At 39.5% G+C, this 20554-nt stretch overlaps 1 protein-coding gene and 1 long non-coding RNA gene across 3 annotated transcripts in view; one reads left to right on the forward strand and one right to left on the reverse strand.

Annotated features, from left to right (window-relative positions):
- The window catches only part of MCF2L2 (MCF.2 cell line derived transforming sequence-like 2), a 137052-nt gene that overhangs the window by 79273 nt on the left and 37225 nt on the right, over positions 1-20554 (reverse strand). The window contains exons 6-15 of the mRNA XM_053986444.1: positions 19455-19571; positions 16148-16297; positions 15043-15167; positions 13368-13482; positions 12594-12713; positions 11901-12092; positions 11358-11549; positions 10776-10953; positions 1863-1966; positions 374-462 (exon numbers count right to left, since the gene is read on the reverse strand). Coding sequence (XP_053842419.1) covers positions 374-462; positions 1863-1966; positions 10776-10953; positions 11358-11549; positions 11901-12092; positions 12594-12713; positions 13368-13482; positions 15043-15167; positions 16148-16297; positions 19455-19571 — 1382 coding nt within the window. The remainder of the gene's footprint in view (positions 1-373; positions 463-1862; positions 1967-10775; positions 10954-11357; positions 11550-11900; positions 12093-12593; positions 12714-13367; positions 13483-15042; positions 15168-16147; positions 16298-19454; positions 19572-20554) is intronic.
- Positions 455-8597, forward strand: LOC128812201 (uncharacterized). 2 transcript variants are annotated; one of them, XR_008438647.1, is made up of 4 exons: positions 455-1852; positions 3693-3861; positions 5493-5735; positions 7723-8597. It is a non-coding gene; the product is annotated as an uncharacterized LOC128812201 (long non-coding RNA). The 2 variants fall into 2 exon arrangements; XR_008438648.1 differs by lacking the exon at positions 455-1852 and having other exon boundaries at positions 3347-3861.

Raw genomic sequence — 20554 nt, forward strand, 5'->3', positions numbered from 1 at the left:
CTCAGAGGTATATAGTCAAATGTGAATATTCTGAACACTGTGAGAGGACTTTTTAACACCAGGTTTTTTTTTTGTAAATACATGCAAGGCTTATTCTAAATACTTCTTTTCTCACATCTTGTAATTAATGCTTCTAAGAGAAAAAAACCTGTAAAAAAGCCCCAACACAAACAAAAGATAACTCTTATTTGCTTTTCCATCTGATAGACTCGGTATAAATGCATGGCTGTAAGCATTTCAGTGACTTCATTATTGCTAATTATTTATTAATCTGGGGGAACTTCAAAGAGGTTGTAGAGAATGTACTACAAATGCAGCAATTTGCATTCTAAGAATTAAAAAAAAATACAGTGGCTCGTATGTTCAGCCTTACCTCCTCCTTGTTGACAAGTTCTCATCACTTTCACTGGTCACCAGGACTCTGCTGGATCCTCCTTGACTGGCTTCATGCATCACTTCAATCTGAATGAGAAGGACATGTTAAAACTGAAAATACTTAATTGCTGATGCTTTTATTTAGAGAACTTTAACTCTTTGAAAGAATAAAAATCAGATCCTACCTAACCTAGAAAGTCACTAGACAAGTTCAAATAATTGAATTCTAGATGTGCAGAAATATGTCCTATTTATATATTCCATCCTTGCTCAGTGCTGGCATGGAGGCATTCCTTACTCCAGGCAAAGTCATTATATTCTTGCACCACAGAAGGGGAATTATCTCCTTGTGTAGATAATTACAGGCATAATAATCTGTTCCTTAGACTCTGGAATACTGTTTTTTCATTTCCTGTCTGAAGCCAACCCAAAGACTCCACATTTCCAGAGTTCTTTGTAGAATGCCCTGTGGAGGAATCTGGGAATCCTCCGTGTGCCTCTGAGAAGTGTCTGTGTCCCAGCAGCAGTGCTGGGTGAGGCAGTGCTGAGCACAGGTACCTGTGCAGAGCCCGTGCCCAGGCTGAAACAGAGCTTTTGCACAGCTCTAGTGTTTGTTTTGATGAACACTCACACACTCCCTTGTCCAGTCTTGCAGAGTTAGATCATTTCAAGTGCTCTCCAGGCAAGTTTTAAGCAGGCTTTTCTTCCTTTTGCCTGCAGCTTTAAGAGCACCAAGCACTACTTGCACTTACTCAACAGCCAATCTCTTCAAATTCAGTTAAACAACCCATCTGCTGAGTTTGCTGTTAATCCAAGCCAATATCTAAATCCCAGCAGAATCCAATTTCCTGAGCACTTTCATTTTTAAGAGCTGATTCTTACATTCTATACTACTAAATTATTTAGCTGGTTATATATGATAATGATGGAATCCAGTAGTGAACTGTCCTCATATGAACTATTATCAGAACAATGGGAGGAAAGGGAGGGGGCATAATTTGCAGTGTAGTGTTGGGAAGTGGATTTAAAAATTAATGTATGGATGTTTTATAAAGCCTATACCACAATGCTGCATACACCTAACTACGTGGGAGAAATGCAACTGATTATCTGCATTACTGATGAGAGTAAAACTAATTCTACAGTCTTCTGTGATTTTAGGCAAAGAGGAGACCACCTGTATGTTCCTGCTCATAACTGTGTTTTATTCTGTGCTTATTGCTGAAGCTGTGGGCTGTGCTGGGCATTTCAGAAAATGGGCTGCATTTAATTTTTGCTTTCAGCTTTAGAGGAAAAAATATAAAGTGTATGAGCAAGTCAGGGGTGTGGATAACAGACAAGTTGGGTTAAAGTAGCTTGTCCTTATTAGAGATTTAACTTAGCAATGCTCCAATTTTTTTTTAATTACAAGTATAGGTATGTAAATCTATATGAGGTTTTGAGTTCTCTCACAATATGGGATGTCCCCAAATTACAGGTAATCCTACCTTAATTCCACCTTTTGTCTTCTTAATGCTTTTCTTTTTTGATAACTCTACTTCAGAAACAGTCTTTGGAGGGCAGGAAATTTCTGTAGACCTCCTGTTGGTAGCTGAAAGAGTAGAAAAGAAAGTAACATTAGAAAATGTGCTAAAAGTTAAAATTCTACTTCCTAATAAAAGCAATGAACAAAGTGGTAAATGAGACCTGACTTAGAGAACTGAGCTGTGCTGGAGCAGTGATGGACTGGGTGGAACAGGGGATGGGTTCCCTTGTTCAGTGCTGTACTGTGTCTCAAATTGGCATCTTCAGCTCCACACTGAAAGGATTACTTTGGTTTGGCTTCCCCTGGGAAAACCATCTTTAGGACAGCACAGGTAAATGTGAGCCACCTGTACCAGCCAGGGTAATTGTCACTTGCATGGTGGCAATTACCCAGGAAATTTTGTTTCTGGTCATGGTTTGCTGATTGGTGTTAGATTAAAGTATTGTTCCCTGTAAGGTTTCATTACAACTCTCAAAAGAGAAATCACAGGAGTTCAGCAAGGCACAATGACAGGTGTGTAAGGACAGAATCTGAAGATACTATTTCAGAATATGCCCTGTTGTGTCAGGTTTGGTGGCCCTTGCAGGCTCTGAAAGACCCAGCTGACACTGAGGTGTCTGAGGCTACTGGACAGTCATCCTTAACAACAAAACCACCTGTGCTGAGCCTCCTATCCAAAGCAAAGAGTTAGAATAAAGTATGAAAAGGGGAATCATACATTTGGCTTGAGTAGAAAATAATATCTATTACAGCTTTATCTTTTTTTTAGATTGTAATGAGTTCACAGCACATGCAAGTACAAGGTCAACAGCACTCTCCATTTTCTTCATTGCTGAATTGATATGGGCAGCCATTCATGTCATGGGTGAAAACATATATGAAAGCCAGATTAAATGCTGAAAGAATGTGGGTCAGGCAACAAAGAACAAAATTGAGGTTAAGTCCTTTTCTTTTTTATTCTGGCAAAACTTTCTAATTGAACAAGCACTTTATTCTTAGAAAAAACCTGGTGTTTTCAAATGCATCTGGCAACATTTTGTTTAAGAGGGTTTCACCAAGTTTAATGTTTTGAAGGGTTGAGAGTCTTGATAGTCATTAACTTTTTCTTCTTTGGGAGAAGCTGAGGGATACAGTAAAAAAGATGCAGACATCTTTGAATGAGGAGGACCTAGTATCAAAGGTTTGATGTAGGAGAGGTCTGAATACTTTTTTAAAAGAAACACCTTAACAAAGTTTCAAATGCCCTTATCATTATATTCTTCTTTTAAAGTAGTTTTTAAAAAGACAAAAAGAAGCACATAGAAACACCTCAAATTATATTCAGTCAAAAAGACAACATATCAGTTTCACAGATGATAATAATGGAAGCTGACATTTCTTCTACCCTGTATCTTTTCAACAGCCTTATCACACAACTGGGAAGAGAATTAATTAAAGCAGCCTGTCTCCAACTCTTCCCTAAATCTTCTTGGATTTATCCGATGCTGAATGATATAAGGACTTGGCAATGCCCATTTCATGCCTGTTACCTCCTCACAATGACTCCATACTAGAAATTTTCCTCAATGGAACAGTGAAATCTGGCAGTCACCAGCAGCTATTATTGACTGGTAGAGAATTCTTGTGGTTCCCAGGACAGAGCTGAAATGCAAATGTCTCTTTTTGGCTCTCCCATCACTCTTTCAGAATATACAGCAGGGGATTTGTTTTGATTTTGAACACTACTTTCAACAAATAGCTTTTTCCTATCCCCAAGCAAGCTTTCCCTGAAGTAGTATTTGTTCTCTCAAAGGTATTTTTATTTCATCCCGAAAGTGGTGTACTGACATTTTGGAACCAAGAGAACAAAAATATGCAAGATGCAGCACATGGAAGCTATTGATCCTGATTGTCAAACTTCTTAATGCCTTTCTAATCTGCAGGGAGGGTGACTGCTACTGTTGGCAAAACCAGAATATTTGGTAAGTTTTCAAATGGGTCCTTTTATGTGTTTTCCCATTAATCTCTGAGTACAGTACCTATAAGCATCAGCAAATTCACCCTTTTCTGTATTGATGCAGCCTGGAGATTCTATTTAGCCATAAAGTCTCACCTACCACGATCATGGCAAAACAGGCTGTGCTCAGACCTATTACACTAAAAACTATTCTGGACTGGAGCTTCTCCCAGCTATATCCCATTTATACCTTGAAAAATCAGCATAAAGAAAACAGATCTAAGACTTGGCCACCAAGATATTGTTTCATAATCTTACCCACATCTGAATACCCTAGATATGCTGCCAATGTCTAGTTGCCCTTTCTAAATCTGAATTCAGTCCCTTGGATTGCTCTACAATCTAATTCACAATTTTTATGGATATGTCATGGAAATTAAAGGAAGCAACAGAAATAACTTCAGAAAACACGAGGACTTTTGCTTAGAAGAGCATGGTCAGCAATACCAAGTTGTTTGGCTTATTCATTAATCAGAAAATTTTGTAGCTTGAAGGGATGGTTGATACTGGTATGAAAACCCTTGCTGAAAGCAATCAGCAGAAAATGTGGAAATCAATTACAACTTTGATGTCTGGATCACAACTTGAAAGCTCAGAGAGCTCCAGGTGATCCAGGAAAGAGAGCACAGTGCAGTTTAAAGGAAAGATGGCACATTCACAAGAAGCCAAACTGCAGGTGCTCCTTGATCCAGCAGCCAATTCTCAGGTCAGTTCACAATCTGAGTCTTGGCTTCTTCAGTGTGAGATATTTCAGAAAAGGAGACAGGTACAAGATAAGAAAGCAGTCAAATTCAACTGAGTCTCTGTCAGAGATGAATTTGATTCATATTGACACAGTGAACTTCCCTTTCCAATTAGACCCAGAAATGAACTGAAAAGAGGTAACAAGCTGCTTTGGTTATGCTCTGGAGAATTTTTCAGTTATTGATTGGCCTATAGTCAGAAACTGCTACATGTCACTGCATTTAAGTAGTTGCTGAAGAAGTACAGAAAGAAACAGCCCAAATACCTGCCAATTATTATGGTACTAATTACTGTGGAACTGGAAATATAAGGGAAACTCCCTTATAGAATTCAGTACAGTTGGCTGTTTTAAGGTTAGTACAGTGCTGTCTTGCTGAAGAAGCTGAAAATTACAATGTTGAACTGCCTACTGAAAGAATAAAGGCACAGGAACAAAGGAGAACTAGAAATGATCTAATGTCTGCATGGTTTCAGGGTTGTTTTCATCCTACTGTTTCACACTACTCTCCTGGATGATACATAATGATGATTTCATTTTGAATTCATTAATATTTTAAATTGCTTGATGCTGCTTTTAAAGCAAATATTGTCAAAGGGCATTGTAAAGCAGAGTTTGGGTCTGTCACTTGCATTCACCTGGAGCACCACTACACTTTGCCAATGGGGCTTTAGTAGAGTTTTTTATGAACAAGTTGTATGACAAGCATGGAATCACTGTTGTATTATTTACATAATACTCTGTTGTATTATTATTTGTATTATTTAGCCTATAGCAAATGGTAAAGTGGGCTGTACTGTCCCTAAAGCTGCCAGAAAATGACAGAGACTCATGTGCCCTGTTTTGCTTTGCAGTCTCTCCACCCCTCTAAGACTGAAATAAATTCAGTGAGGAAAACTTGCTGTGCCGCTTGTGAGAAAGAGCTGTGGTTTCACCCATTCACCCCCCTGCTCCTTTGTGGCAGGACACAGGCACCATCTCTCAGGTGCTGATCTCTTACAGGGGGACTACATCCCCCACTGAGGGACAGACTGAGGGACAGACAGAACTGTGGGCAGCTCCCAGGTGCTCAGAGACAGTTGGATTAGTTCACCTGGGTAAGTGACCCTAAGCTAGCTCCTGCTAGAATAAGTAGCAAGAGACACAGGCCATAGCCAAGGGTAATGATACATACTCAGCACCTGCAAGATTTCCCAAACCCCCCTCAAGTAAATGCCACACTTGACATTCAGGTTTGGGGGGAATTCCCCCATCACATTTCCCATCTGTTTTCTGTATGGATTTGTGCATTCTCACTAATCACCTACAGCAGAACTGAATTTTTTTGGCAAGAACAAGCACAGAAATAACTAATGTGCTAAACTTTACTGGGGCTTGCTGGTCATGCTGTCCAACAGGAAAACGAGTTTGAAGATAATTAGTGGCTTCATTGCTGTTTTGAATGCTGGTGATGGCAAAACAATGTTTAGGCAGCTAAAGAAACACCAGAGCAGCTATGGTTTGTCACTTAATGGCTTAGGGCAGAAAGACTTCGCCATTCTTAGGCAATATCATTTAGGCTTTTTCTCTCTGGGAAAATTTCTGTCAAGCCCCCTGAAAATCTGCTGATATAAGAAGCACAGAGCGAGCTTCCTGGATGTGGAATATTCTTCTACAAGGAGACACTACTTGGTTTCCTCTGGCCCAAGTGTAATAGCAATCCCACAGCCACAAAACTGAAAGTATCTTTTTTTCAACTTCATTTATAGAAATATACTGAACTAGACAAACTAGTGGTTTCTCAAACCATTCATGAGTCACACACACCATCTCTTCTGAGTCAGCTAATCTCTCCACAGCCTCACTTCCCCTGCACACATCCCCAGACTCTTGCAAGAAATTCTTCCTTTATCCTCCATCCAGATGTTATTAGTTAGTGAGTGTTATGCACTAGTGACTGTGAGGAATGCTGGACTGAATCCAATGAGCAGTTGTATACATTTAACTGAGATGGAACCAGCTTAAATTTTATTCTTTGAAGAACTGAAAAGGCTCCAGCTGTGTTCCCCCCTTATGAATCTTGTGTTCCAAGATGGCCTTCTAAGATGCTTGTATGGTGAGTCATGGATTTTGTATGTGCAATGTGCTGTTAAACATGTTATTTGTTTAACAAGCTCACAGAAATTTTGACATTGCTGCTCCTGTATTTCACATTTATGTTGCCCACAAAGAACTTCCAGGTGAATATTCTATAGCACTTTGTGCTGCCATGTTCCAACTCTTGTCAGAAAGGTAACTAAAGCAAGACATTTTTCCTAACCATGGTCACTGAGATGGCCAAATCATCTTTTACTGAAATTTTCCAAGAATATGTGAGGTTGAAGGGAATTGTCTTTGGGAAAGTATCATTTCAAAAAGTAAGAGTTTGGGAGAATTACAAGCAAATTAAAAAAAGATAAATGCTAACTGCAGTAATTTCTAGTTGCCTGCATTATCCTTTACAGTTCTATAGTTCATCTCATTGTGTCTGACAGACTGTGTGGTTTGACTCTGTGGACCTATTCCAATTCACTCCATGCTAAAGAGTTTTGCACAGAAATGCAGAGAACAAATGTGTAGTCAGATCATCAAAAATGTTGCCCTCAAAAGTGAATCAGAGCAAAAACATTTCCCTATCAAGTGCCACTTCTTTCCTCACAACAGACATAAATTTATCTATTAGAATTTAACAAATTTAGCTATTAGACAAATTTAGCTATTTGACAAATTTAGCTATTAGAATTCAAGCAGCTTCCACTGGGAGAAAATGGAGTTCTCCTTAAAATAAGGTATCATATATACTACTTAAATATTTTAAAGGCTCTTGTTATAAAAAGGTCAACAGAGTTTTCTGCCTTTTCAGGGTTGATCTGTGAATAATATTTAATCAAATTCTCACAGCTAAAACATGTGCCAAATACAGCTGGCACAGACTTTTCAGCATCAGAATAATTCCAGAACTAGTACTTCAGTCCTGAGTAGGCCTGTCTCTGCAAAATATAGAAGTCCACTTGTGAAACCAGAAGCATCAAGCAAAATTTGGATTAATGTAAATTTTTTCTTCAGTTTCCAGACCCATAGAAGAGTGTTGACTGAAGGAAAGTCAACTCTGAGCTGCCATTCTGGATCTTCACTGAGCTAAAAGATTGCTGAGAATCACCAGAAACCACAAGGACATGCACATGAAACTGTGACAGTCATTTCCATGAGAGAAACCTGCCCTTTCTCTCAGACATGGTATCAGCTATGCCTGTATGCAGAAACTCCATCTCTGCCTACGTATTTGCCCATGTAAAATGGAGAGTCTGACAGTTACAATAATAGAGTATTTAATGTCTGAGCCTTCATACCTGTGAAAATTTTTCCATTAGCATCCTGAATTGGACTGAATTTTCCCTACTGCTCCCTGTTAGGGAAATGGAAAGTCAGCAAGGAAGAACAAAACAAAATCTATTCAGGAACAAATGTAACTTCTTTTCCTTTCACAGACCAACCACCCCAGTGCTGCCATGGTATTGTTATTCTGCTGCCTGGGGACAAAAGCCTTTCTTTCTGGTCTTCTATTTCTGTTTACCACATTTTATTGCCTTTGCTTGCCTTTTTATTTACAGAGTCTAGGAACATGGTATTTTACTGTTGTCATATTCTATTTTGCAAGCTTTTAGAAATATTCAGGTATGTCCTGGGTAACAAATGACAAATGAATTACAAAACCTGTTTCGAGAAGGTGCTCTAAGCCTCTCTCAGGTTTCCAAGATGTTGCTCAATAAATTGTCCCCATAAGTAAATGCTGATTGTGCATTGATGCCATGAATGTGAAGAAAGGACACAGAGGAAAGTCCAAAAGAGGGTAGCTTCAAGAAGAGCAGAATTTCACAGCCTCATTTTCAGGCTTGGAATAGGACTCAGTGTCCCTGGTTCTATTCTCAGACACAGACTGTGAAACACCTTGGTGAATTCCTTGGTTTATATGTGCTTCAGTTTTCTTTCTGAAAAAAAAAAAGAGGTTGAAACACTGACCAGTACTTGCCAAGTGCTTTAGCATTCTGAGGGAAAGGACACTCAGGATTTCAAAGTATGATCCTTTGTAGCAGACAACTGGATAACACCAAAGTGATTGATAAAGAATATGTGAATATACATGCACTATTCACAGCTGTTAAAGTCATTGACTGTGAGTCCCTGGATGAGCTGTAGATCCTCAGGCACTTCTGTTTCTTTGCACAGAGGTACTCTTGGTCAGTCACCTTCAAGAATCTGAATGAAATGGCAGAGTCTGCTTATCAATGTCTGAACAGAACTGGGTTGCACTTTGCACTTTCTCACAACCAGAGTAGCATTTTAACATAAATTTCAGCTACCTATTATTTTGCAACAGGACATTAAAGGCTAAGCCTTGTCACACAATTATCCTCTATTGGGTTGTATAACCATGAACTGCAATTCAAGGGACAGAGCAAGGGAGCATCTCATGGCTTTTTGTGAAAGAGCTGATGGTATGTGGGATGGGCTGTACGAACAAGAATCAAAACTTAGAGCACTGTCATAAACCAGTGGCTGTTCTATAAGTTTCTATCTATATCAACAATTTAATTTAAAAATCTGCAAATGTGCTAAAATGACAAGAAAGAAGTTCAAGAAACAGTTCAAGAGACTGCATGCATAAACAGAATGGCAAGATGAGCTTTTAGTCTGAAGATGCAGTTTCACAGTAGGTGAAAGCCATCCTAAAACTGTGCTGCCACTGACAAGAACTAACAGGCTCTGACCTACTAACCCCATAACCCCATTTTCTGCAACTTCCTTTGCTTCAGCGCTAGTGGCCATGCAGTGAGCAATCTGATGAACACTGACATTAGTGCTGCTTGGAGCAGGTGACTGCACTGTGTGATCTCCAGAGCTCCCTGCATTTCTCTAACTCGTGCAATGGAAAAAGAAGTACTACAGTTTTGCAGTCTGTGTATTCAGTTTTCAAGGCAAATCACAACTCCAGCAAACTGACTGCCCACCCCAGTACAAGAGAGGAGCACAGTGCTGGAAGATGTGTGTGTGGGAGAGCAGGACCTCTTCACAGGCATTGTGTTCTCAGCTTGCCTCAAACTAAAAGAGAAGCTGGAAGTTGAGGTAGGAACTGTACATAAAAAACACAGCTAGCATGGTTTGGGGGAAAAAATGTACAGATGTCAAAACAGCATGGGAACGGGAAGAAGATGATTTTCCTTTGGAAGAAAAGATGAATGCTGGGGAGCAGAGGAGAACAGGAACATTGGTGTGACTTTCTGCTGGTATGCCTAGAAAGCAAAATGGTCAGGCTACTGGCCATCCTAATCTTCCTATTGAGAAAGCAGTTTATTGAATGCTCTTCATGCAAATTAGAGGGGTTTTTTAAGGCTTTTTGCTAAAGGTTCCCCTTTTGAACAGCCCTAAAAGTTCCAAAGGGACAACCTCTTCCTGCCACCGAGCACAGGGTGGCTGGTCTTCAGGATACACTGTTTCAAATTAGTTTCACGCATGTTCCTTTTGCAAAAACCAGCTATCTTGGCTAAACACACGCTAACCTCAAATCAGGAACTTCCAGTGATTTCCAAAGAGAAGCAATGCTCAGCTTCTATGGTTAGCAGAGGACAAGGTAGAAAGTGAACTAACATCTGTGTAGAGGGGGAAAAGCAAAACTTCCACAAATGAGTCAGTGTCACTCACTAATGGACCCTTAATTTTGCAAGTATCTGATTGAAACTTGAGTAATTATGACACTTGAAAGCCAAATATTCATATTACATTACGAGCAATATAAAAGAGGTTCACATGCTTACATTGCAGGCTTGCATTGACTACCCTGGTGTGGGTATTTGAGAATTAGCAATACAAGACACACTGAGACATAGTATGGAAATGTACTCTGTAGATTAGACCTAGGAAGATAAACCTGGTGGGTTTTCTTGATTCACCCTTGTTTGTATGTTTGCAGTGAGATACATTTCATATTCATTTTTACTAGCTGCACCTACAAGGTTGACACTGCACATCAAATTCAATTGTTCATTCTGATAGCAAAAATCAAACATGACTATGTGGACAAAACATTGGTGTGAGTCTGAAAGCAACTGCTCATGGCCTACCTACTGCTGCTGGTCTGGTAATCTTTGGTGATGCTCGCTTTGGGGAAGATTCAGGATGTGGAGCAACAGGTTGTACTGGCCGGGTCTGTTTGGCTGCCAGCTTCTTCAGACTTACTTGCCTCTTGTCAAACATTTCTTGCACATCTTCGAGTTTTTGTACAATTCTTTGGGCATTGGCCTTGACAAAGAAAAGGCAAACAACAAATGGTTGTCAGTGCTGGACTGAGTGAATGAAGAAAGGAATTGTATTACCTGACTCAGACTAGAGCTGGAGATCACACTGTGCTGAAGTTTATTGCAGCCCAGTCCTCACATTCTGCCCAGATCACAGTTTCTCTGACCAAGACATGGTGACTCAAGCAGTGTTTCTAGCACTGCTCTGAAGAAAATGACATAAGTGTTGCATGACTACTCTTATGAGTATAACTTATTGCCAGAAATACTGACCTCTGTGCCCTTTTGGAGTAGGGAAAGAGTCATATTTTAGCAGACTCAAATATATAGCCCAGTACACTTTCATGGACAAAACAATCGGAAATTTTTAACTTCTAAGTGAGCACATGCACATCTGAGGGGTTTTACCTTTATTTCAGGGGTGAGGATCATGTCAAACTGATTGTAGAACTCCTTCGGGTTGGAGAGCTGGTGTTCCTTAGCTGTTACCAAGAACTTCTCAATTTCAACGAGTGCAGTTTCAGCTCCCTCTTGTGACTGGCACTTGTCCACAGCTTGGGAAGCTAAGAGGTAGATTCCAGCTTCACACCATTGGCTTGCCTTTAAAGAAAAGTGGGAGAACAAGGACTTGTCATCACTGACAGTCCAAGTTGTCAGATGTTCCTTCTACTCCATGAAAAACAGATTTGCCCTAACATGTCATTAAAAGGGGATCAATGTTACTCATAGTTTGCCTGCCCTAATTCCTGCCCACAAGTCATTCCATCAGCATATGCAGAATTGAACTTGCTGAACTAATGGAAAGCTCCAATATTTATACTAACATTTACTAAATAAAATGGAGAAAAACCAAACATAACTTTTTATCTTCATCATAATTACCTGAGCTAATAAAATCCTTCATTTTTAATAGAACCTTGCCAGAGCTGTTATCTGAGAAGTTTCACTCACCTTATCTAACTGCTTATGCAGCTCAAGAGACTTTCCCAAAATATCATACTTTTTCTTGGTCTCATTGGTAAAGTCATCACAAATTCGCCTGAGTTCAACACACTTTGGTCTAATGGAGTCAACTGCATAATGGTTGTTTTGGATGAGCTGTTCTCCATGGAGAGCCAGAGACTGGGCCTTCTCCAAAGGTTCCTGTGAAATTAATGAGAAAAATCCAAAGTTAGAATGACATGCCTAATGAGGACAATCCTTTTCTGTAACCCCTCCTGTTGCCTGATATATCTTATTTTATATTTACATTGAAGGCCAACTTCCATGTCAATGAGTACATTGAAACTCGTGAGGGTCCATCTGAACACCAGGAAGCACTTTTTTTGTTGTGAGGGTGACCAAACACTGGAACAGATTGCCCACTGAGATTATAGAGTCCACTTCTTCTGTCTCACATACTGGGGACATTCATTATACAAGGTTTTTTCCTACTTTTTCCCTAGTTTTCCAAGTAATGAAATGGAACTACTGGGTCTGAACAACCCTGGCTTCTGGAAATTAGGGTCTATGTTTTGCAATTTAAAGAAATGACTCATGAGAAGAGAGTAAATCTGAACCAAAAAAAAAAAAAAAAAAAAAGACAGTGACAAGTGCCTAGAATACCATGTCTATAGCAGCTAGAATACTAAATTGAGTGCAAACCTGTCCTTTCTCTTCCAGATGTTTCTGTTCCTTTAGGAGGTTCTCAACTCGAGTCACACTGTCTCCAATGTCAGCAAAACCTGCTTGTGTTTCCATGAGGTTATCCAATGTCAATTTTACCTAAAAAACAACAACAACAAAAACATAAACCAAAACAAAATAAACCCACTCAAAACCCCATCACAAGAATGAAAATTACAACAAACATTCACCTACATCTCTGAGAAGAGTCTGCATCTCAAGTTTACTCTTTCAGTTTGTTCCAAAAAGGAAAATCCAAGGAATAAATCAACAACCAACTATTCTTCAAAGAGTTTCCCTGCTTCTCACTAATTAGGCCCACAAAGTTTTGACAACCTGTAACTCCAGAGTTTATATTACTTCAGAATCTGTACTACTCCAGTCTCTGGGCTGACAGTTGAGCTTTCTGAACTGTATTCCCTTGACTCTGGTGGGATTGGTGACTTATCATCACAGAAGAATCTATGTTTGATAACTTCACACCTAAATGCAAAATTATTTATCAAGATAAATTTACTTATTGGTGCTCCACATTTTGGCCTCACAGTCTGGCACTTTCCTCACTGTGTCTTATTCAAGTGTTGTAAGAAATCTGAAAGCTGTCAAGACTTTAATTTGTGAATATTCATTTCCTATTGCATAATGAAGGTCTTCTCTCCCGACCTCCTTTTTGGACTGCTGGTATACTCTAAGTATGTATAGAATTTGACCTTATTTATCAGAGAAGGCTAGACAGCATGAACAAAGAAATACCTCTCTAAAATCATGTTCAAAGTGTCGAAGCTGCAGGCACTGTTCTAGTTTTAGATGATGCTTGGTCCAAAATTGATCAAAAGCCTTTTCTGTTTCATCCAACTGAGCCAACAACCTGTTAAGAAATTATAATGAACAGAATGTACTTATTTCCTATAGTTCATTTCTTTTAAGTTACAGTAATTGATGGAAGAAAGCAGAGCAGAACATAAGTTTAGGGTGGGGAGCCCTAAACTTATGTAAGAGAGCTCTGTGTCAGCTCTCCCATAAGCAAAAGAGAATGGAATTTGCAGTAGGACAGGTGGGAATGTGACAGATGAGTGACAACTACATGGATCTACTGTGGCAGTTACAGTCCTGCCTCCTGATGTGCAAGAGGGACTCAGAGCTGTTCCATGTGCTGGCAGCCAAGGGCAGCTGTCACTCCCTAACTTCCACCCAATGCTTCAAAGATAATCCATCCCAACTAATGCAGATTGAATATGATGCAATTATTATTTTATGGAATGATTAAAACAGAACTCTACAACTTGCTAATTTTCTTCACCCATCAGAAGAAGGCAAGGGCTGAATCATTTTTCCCAGTCCATTAAAAAAATAGATTAGGAGCTCATAATGACTCCCATGGACATTGCTTTCCTTTGTATAAATGATGAAACATTTATTTGCAAAGACATTAATATCAAGGTGTCATCTCCTCAGTAAAATATCTGACACCAGGCTAGTGAGTCATCTTCACAGTTTCTCAGTGATCCATTAATTATGAAGTAGAACAGTTTTAAACAAGTAGAAAAAACAAAAAGGAAATGTTCTCTGAATATCTTATATTTCAATAGATGGGCATTCTTTGAGCAGATAAGGGATCAGTGCATGCTTAAACAATCAAGTCACTGGGGCAAATGCCAATAGCTCCTTCCTATTTGTCTCAAAAACAAGTTTCTGTTTTCAGTCTGTCCCTGGAAAACTTTTTTTAATCAAAGCTAGTTGTTGAATTCAAGATGAATTCACAAATTCCCTTGGGATGACTGTTCAAAGGATTTTAAAGTATTCAGTGAAAAATATCAGCTCAGCTTTACTTTCAGCACCTTTGTTCCCAGTGAATGCAGACATGCTGAAACCCTAGCATGGCATTTCTCTTTGCTCTGCATCACATGGCACAGCAGAAACTTCTACATGGTGACTAAAAGCTTTATGGTAATAACTAGCATTGTAGGAAGGAAAAGGGGGTTCTCTCTGTGTGTATCTCTGCAGCTGTGACACACAGAATGTTTCAGGTATCATCTTCATCTGCTCCTCCCCCAGTGTTTCATAGACACTCACAAGCACATCAGCCACTCATCTCACAGAGACTCAGGTACTACCTTCTAACCAGGCACAGAGGTTTGGAGGACATGCATGTTATGGAGAAAATAAGTCCCACCTTAAATCTTCAGCCAGGTAGGTAGTGGTCTGACCAAAAATTACCAAGAAATTCAGGACTTGTTTGAAGTTGCCTTGACAGTTTTAATTGAGTCATTTCCTCTAAGGTATTTCCTTCTCTGACTTACCTGTCCATAAATCCTGAGTATGTGAACCAGTGGTAATTTATAACCTGCATATTTAAATTCTTTAAATTACATTTGCATCTCCTAGGAATAAATTGACAAGTTGCACAAGGTAATTTAGCTCCACTGACCTTTCCACTGTGGCCACATTTTCCAGTTCATCTGGACTGAGTTTGCTGTTGGCACTTCGGGTGACCGGCTCCCGGATGCATGTCAGTAAGGTGGCCCCCTGCTTCACTGCTAGCTTCAGCTCATCCTGAGGGGAAAAAACAAGCCAAAAACCAAATTGTATGTACTTCTAACAACACTCACATCTCTTAGGTGACAACAGAGTGATGATAAAGGAGGATTCTTTCATAGGTACAAAATACTTGAAACAAAATATAAATTTTTACCAAAGGTGGTATGTTTTTCTAGCAAATGCAGAGACCTAAATCTTTTAACTTTGAATAGTAGATCTATTTCTGAGAAAAGAAATAGAGTAATTTCTGAGCAGATTGCATATCTGACCAGGCCACTTGCAGAATAAATTATTCTACCACAAATTGAATCTATGCTGTAGTTTGTGAGCTGAGACATTGTCCTTCTTAATGGGATTTCCTCAAACAACATTGTGCCATGCTGAGCCATAGTACCTCAGCTATAAGAAGTCATCCACAGAAGTGTCTTCCCAGCATGGAGCAATAAAAAAGACAGAGGCTCAAATATTAACTTGTCAGACGATGAATCCCCACATCACTGCATAGTTCTTCCATAGAAATTGTTCTTGTGCTAATATAGCTTAAATAGTATTTTTAATCTTGTGTTTAACCTAAGGCATTTGCTGACAGCAGTAATATTTACTTCTGATCCTTACTCTGCAAAGCTAAACTAGCCCCAAATTTTTTTAAACGAAACAACAGTCATCATCTAGTTAGATCCTGACTATCCTCACAGATGTTCTCTGTTTCTGCTCTAATGTAAGTCCATCCTTTCTGATGAACTCTTCATCAGGAGCCCATGCTATTCCAGATGTGATCCCATTACTCCCTCTCACGCAGTGGAAGTGACACTTCCCCATTCTATCATTCCTGAAGCTGTAAAATATCCTTTTCCACATCTGAATCAAATTGACCTCCTGAACCCAGGTGTCTGTCCTCCTCAGGATGAGGAGGACAATGGCAAGTGATGGCAGAAAATTTTGTTAGATCACAGCTCATCTATTGCACTGCCGAAGCCATAGTGGGCAACAATCACCTTCAGCTTGCTGTGGTGGTCGGTGTGTGAGGAGAGAAGCTCCTCTGTGCACTGCACATCATTGGGAAGTTCAGTCTCTGCTAAGTCTGTTCCAAAGGTCTGTAGCATCTGTGCTGTTGTTTTTACTGTCATTGCAAAGTTTTCAATGGCCTGGAAAAGCAAAAGCATAAAGTCACAGATTGGTTATTTACCCATAGCCCTTTAACCACACTTTGTGCTTCAGGCACACCGTGCTGCAAGTATTACATGCCTTAAAGCTGGTCACGTTGCCTTTTTTGGGTAGATGTGCTTAAAGTTACAAATTAAACCATGTGTCACAAATGACCTTTTCACAGGTCTGCACGTATTGTCACCTTGGTGAGCCAGTGGGGAACTCCCAGAGCTCAGCAAACATAATGAAACCACAGAGGACATCAGCTTCAAAGCCAAGCCTGGAATTTCAGATCCTCTGCCCATGCTTGCTGGGAAATTCTGCCATGTTTAAAAATTTAATTAAGGCTTTATTTAAGTTTAGAACACTACTAAAATATACAGGGCAAAGTCTTTATATTTATACAGCCTTTGTTCACTCAGCAGTAATCTGTCTTCCCCTGACTTCTGAATATGTGCATCTCCATCTTGCCTATCTGTAGGAGGTGCATTTTAGTCACTTCCTCCCATCTGTCCATGCTAGTACACAAATACAGGAACAAGTAACTACAAATACAGTTAAAATGCATAAATTCATGGGAACATTGCTGTTTCTTTATCACTTGGGTGCACCAACACAAAACTTGTCATAAATCTGTGATTTTAATGAAGAATGGGAAAGTGAGGGAGGCTAAAAAAAGCAATGCCATCTTCTCAGAGCAGAATATAATGTTCAGACCTGTGACATGTGATTAAAATCTTTACATCTAGTAGTAAGTAACTACATGGGATGTTTTTCCATGATCATGCCCAGATTTGGGGGTGGCAGTGTTGTTCTGTGTAGCTCTTTATTCTTTGTACTTTTTGATCTAATTCCCCACAGGTTTGAGTCAGTCAACAAGCACTAGGAATGCTCTTACACCCAATCAAACACTATGTAGTTGTTGCACACTGCACTCCTTTCTCCAGCAATGATGGGAATTCATTGTTTGCAACCATGACAGATGAAATTATGCTGTGTGCTCAGTGAAAAACAAACTGGAGGTAGATCATCATTCAAAAGGCGTAGAGGGAAATTAGCCCACATTTGTGATCTTAAACATGCCCCTCATGAAGGAATGCTAGCAGAGTTCACAGTCTTCTTCCCTTTTCCCCTATAAATTCGTGTCTGCTTTCAACACAAGCAGTACAGACCCACACATGCTCTATCTTAGTGCTCTGCAGCTGTATGCTGCTGCTCTCAACATTGAAACTACTGGATTAGAGCTGGCTGAAATGCCACACTTCTGACTGCAACACAGACATGGCCATCCATGACCAAAGGCCATTTACTGAAAGCCAAAAATGCACTCTGTGGGCAAGAAAGTCCATAGGCTCCTGGCAGCCAAGAGAGGAGAGCAGAAACAGTGAACGATGTGAGGAGGTTGCTGTGTCACTGCCATTTAGCCAGAGTTTAAAGCTTTTTCAGAAGAAAAGCACTGGCAGAACAAGATATAAGAACACTGAGAGAAGCAGCAAAGGGCATGAAGTTCATATCTCAGCAAGACTGGAAGTCAGATTGTTTCAAGGTGCCATGGAAGACAACACTTCCCTGATGAGAGCCTTTTATCCAGCAGATATTCCTTGGCTGACTGCACCATGAACTTGTCAGTGTTTCACTCAATAGCATGCTTGCCTCTACTCTCTCCTATGTTTATGAGCAATAAATTGTTTCATGTACCTAAGTTACATCTGTGGATTGTTTTTTTTCCAGTCTCTGTGCTTGGTAAAAAATTTTCCAACAAATTTAACCAAAACCTCTGGGGATTACATAGCCCTACTCCTCTAAATTCTTAGCTCGTTTTGTTTGTGTATTTTACCAAAATATGTATTATTGCTTTATGTAAACCCCCTGCCATTAATAAATGATACAAACTTTCTTGTGCCTCTTTTTACCCCCTTCATATTTTCAAATCTTTTGCTGTTTGAAAGATCTTATAGATGATTCATTTTTTCACACTCCCCCTTCCTGCAAGGACAGTTTCATATTTGTGATACTTTTGACACATGAGCCTATTCACTCATCTCAACCCTAACCTCATTATAGTCAACACAGTTATAAATGTAGAAAATCAATGTTAGATGAAGTTCAGATTCTATGTTTTAGAAGCCTGAAATATTTGGTGGTTCTCAAAGAGACTAAAATTTAATTTTATAAGGACAGCAAAGCACAAAAAAAGTATAGCAAGAAAGTGACAGAAGTGATTTGACGTAAATTACCTCAGAAAAACTCTTTTTATGAGTTAGGTGTAACCTGCTCATCAGCAACAACAGACTCAAACCCAGCACTGCTCAGAACTTTGCAAAATATTGAGGCTCACATTGGATGTGGGCTCTAATATATCAATCTTCTAAGTAGACCCACAAAGAGAGATGTAAACATTGTATAAACCCTCTGTGAAATTAATTACTTTTCCAGGATTGTGACCCAGCTTAGCCCATTTTTGCTTAGGAAGAATGAAACAATATTTTGTCTGCTAATGTGCTGGAGTTTGGAGTCTGTTTTTTGTGAACTGTCATCTTACCTGGGCACCATAATGAATTGCTTACATTGTTTTGAAGGAGACACTGAAATGCATTAACCAGCCCAAAAAGGGAACAATCAAACCTGTACAAGTTTCCTCAATAGAATAAAAAAGTCTTTCTGCCTTCCTTCTAACAACTGTTCTTCAATTTCCCAAAATAAGACCCAGTGGAGTGCTAGTATAGGATAGAAATGAAAACTATAACATAGTGCCCTGAATATTTTTATTCTCCTAAAAGCATGGACATAATTAATCATTAAAGTGAGACTTTTGACCTTATTTTTGACCTTTGTAAAGTCAGCAAAGTGCTGCAGCCTATTTTCAATTGCAGCTGAAGGCCTATGAATCCCATCAATTATTTAAAAGGCAAGAGAAGGCATTGCTGAGTGAGAATACCACGACACTGTCAGGCCCTGGGCCAGGTAGGCAGTGAGATACAATTACTGCTTCCATTACAAACTTCTGGGGAATTTGCCTTTCTCTGTTTGAGTCATGGATTTCCTCTTCCCCTGAGTCCCTAGCAGAATCCATAGGCTGTAATGCAACTGAAAAGTTCCTGTTTAATGGTTGCTCTGCATTTGTCCCTGGGACAGCTGTGGTGCAGCAGCACTCACCGTTCGGTGATGGATCCACTGGCTGTGGCCGTACTCCAGGGTTCCTCCCAGCTCCCGGGTCAGCTGGCTCTTGTCAATGTAGCCATGCAGATCAGAGACAGAATTCAACATGATGATCTGAAATGAATCCAAACACACTGTACTGAGAGAAATAACGAGCCTTTCAATCATTGTTCTAAGATATGGGTTTGCCTGAACATAGATGACCACTGCAGTTCCACCAGAGGCCATCAGTTCTCATTTTGCATTTTCTCATGCCATGGCCACAGTTTATTTTTCCTAGATTTTGCCTTCTCAATGTGTACATGGACATGAACTAACCTTGGTTTGATATAATCTTCCTCCTTGCTGGGCAGACTCATTTTGCATGTGCATCAAGAGCAAAAGTATGGTATTGATAATGTTCACACAAACTTCCATGACATATTTTATTCTCTAGATAACATTTATTTACAGAGAAATGGAGGCACAGGCAAGTTAAACAGCTTCTTCAACACCAACCACTTGATCCAGGGAAGTGCTGAAATAAAACCATTGAGAATAAGATTTTTCTTTCTGTTTTCTGATTTTTTGGCACTGTATCTTCACTGAATTCACTGGCATTTTTCCATTTAAAACCATAATGTAAGAGAAAGGAGAAATACACCTAGATCAATTCTTTTACTTTAGAACCTCCTCACCACTAGACTTGCTTGAAGAAAGCAAACAGGATTTGAGTTCAGCTTCAGATAAGAAGCATTAACTTTTGGCAACCAAGTGGCAAATTTGTCAACACAAGAGGTTACACAAGTAACACTCATTTATTGTTGTTCCAACAGCTAGAAGATACGCCATGATTTCAGCAACAGAAGAATAAAAAGTTGAGCACAAATAACTAAGAATTTTAAATAAACAAATGTCAGAAATACGTCAAATGGGTTACTTGACCCTATTTAAAGAAAGCTTAAGTGGCTCTGCATGTCAGCAGACTCCAAGGGAGCATGGTAAGTACACTGACAAATACTGTGGACAGTGAGATGAGTGCAGATGTATGGAGACAAGAAGATACATATTCTAGGCTAAGAGCGCTCTAGGAAAAGCCTCAAGAACAAACCTGAACA

Source organism: Vidua macroura, chromosome 10 (genome assembly GCF_024509145.1).
Source record: "Vidua macroura isolate BioBank_ID:100142 chromosome 10, ASM2450914v1, whole genome shotgun sequence".
In the NCBI taxonomy this organism is placed as follows: Eukaryota; Metazoa; Chordata; class Aves; order Passeriformes; family Viduidae; genus Vidua; species Vidua macroura.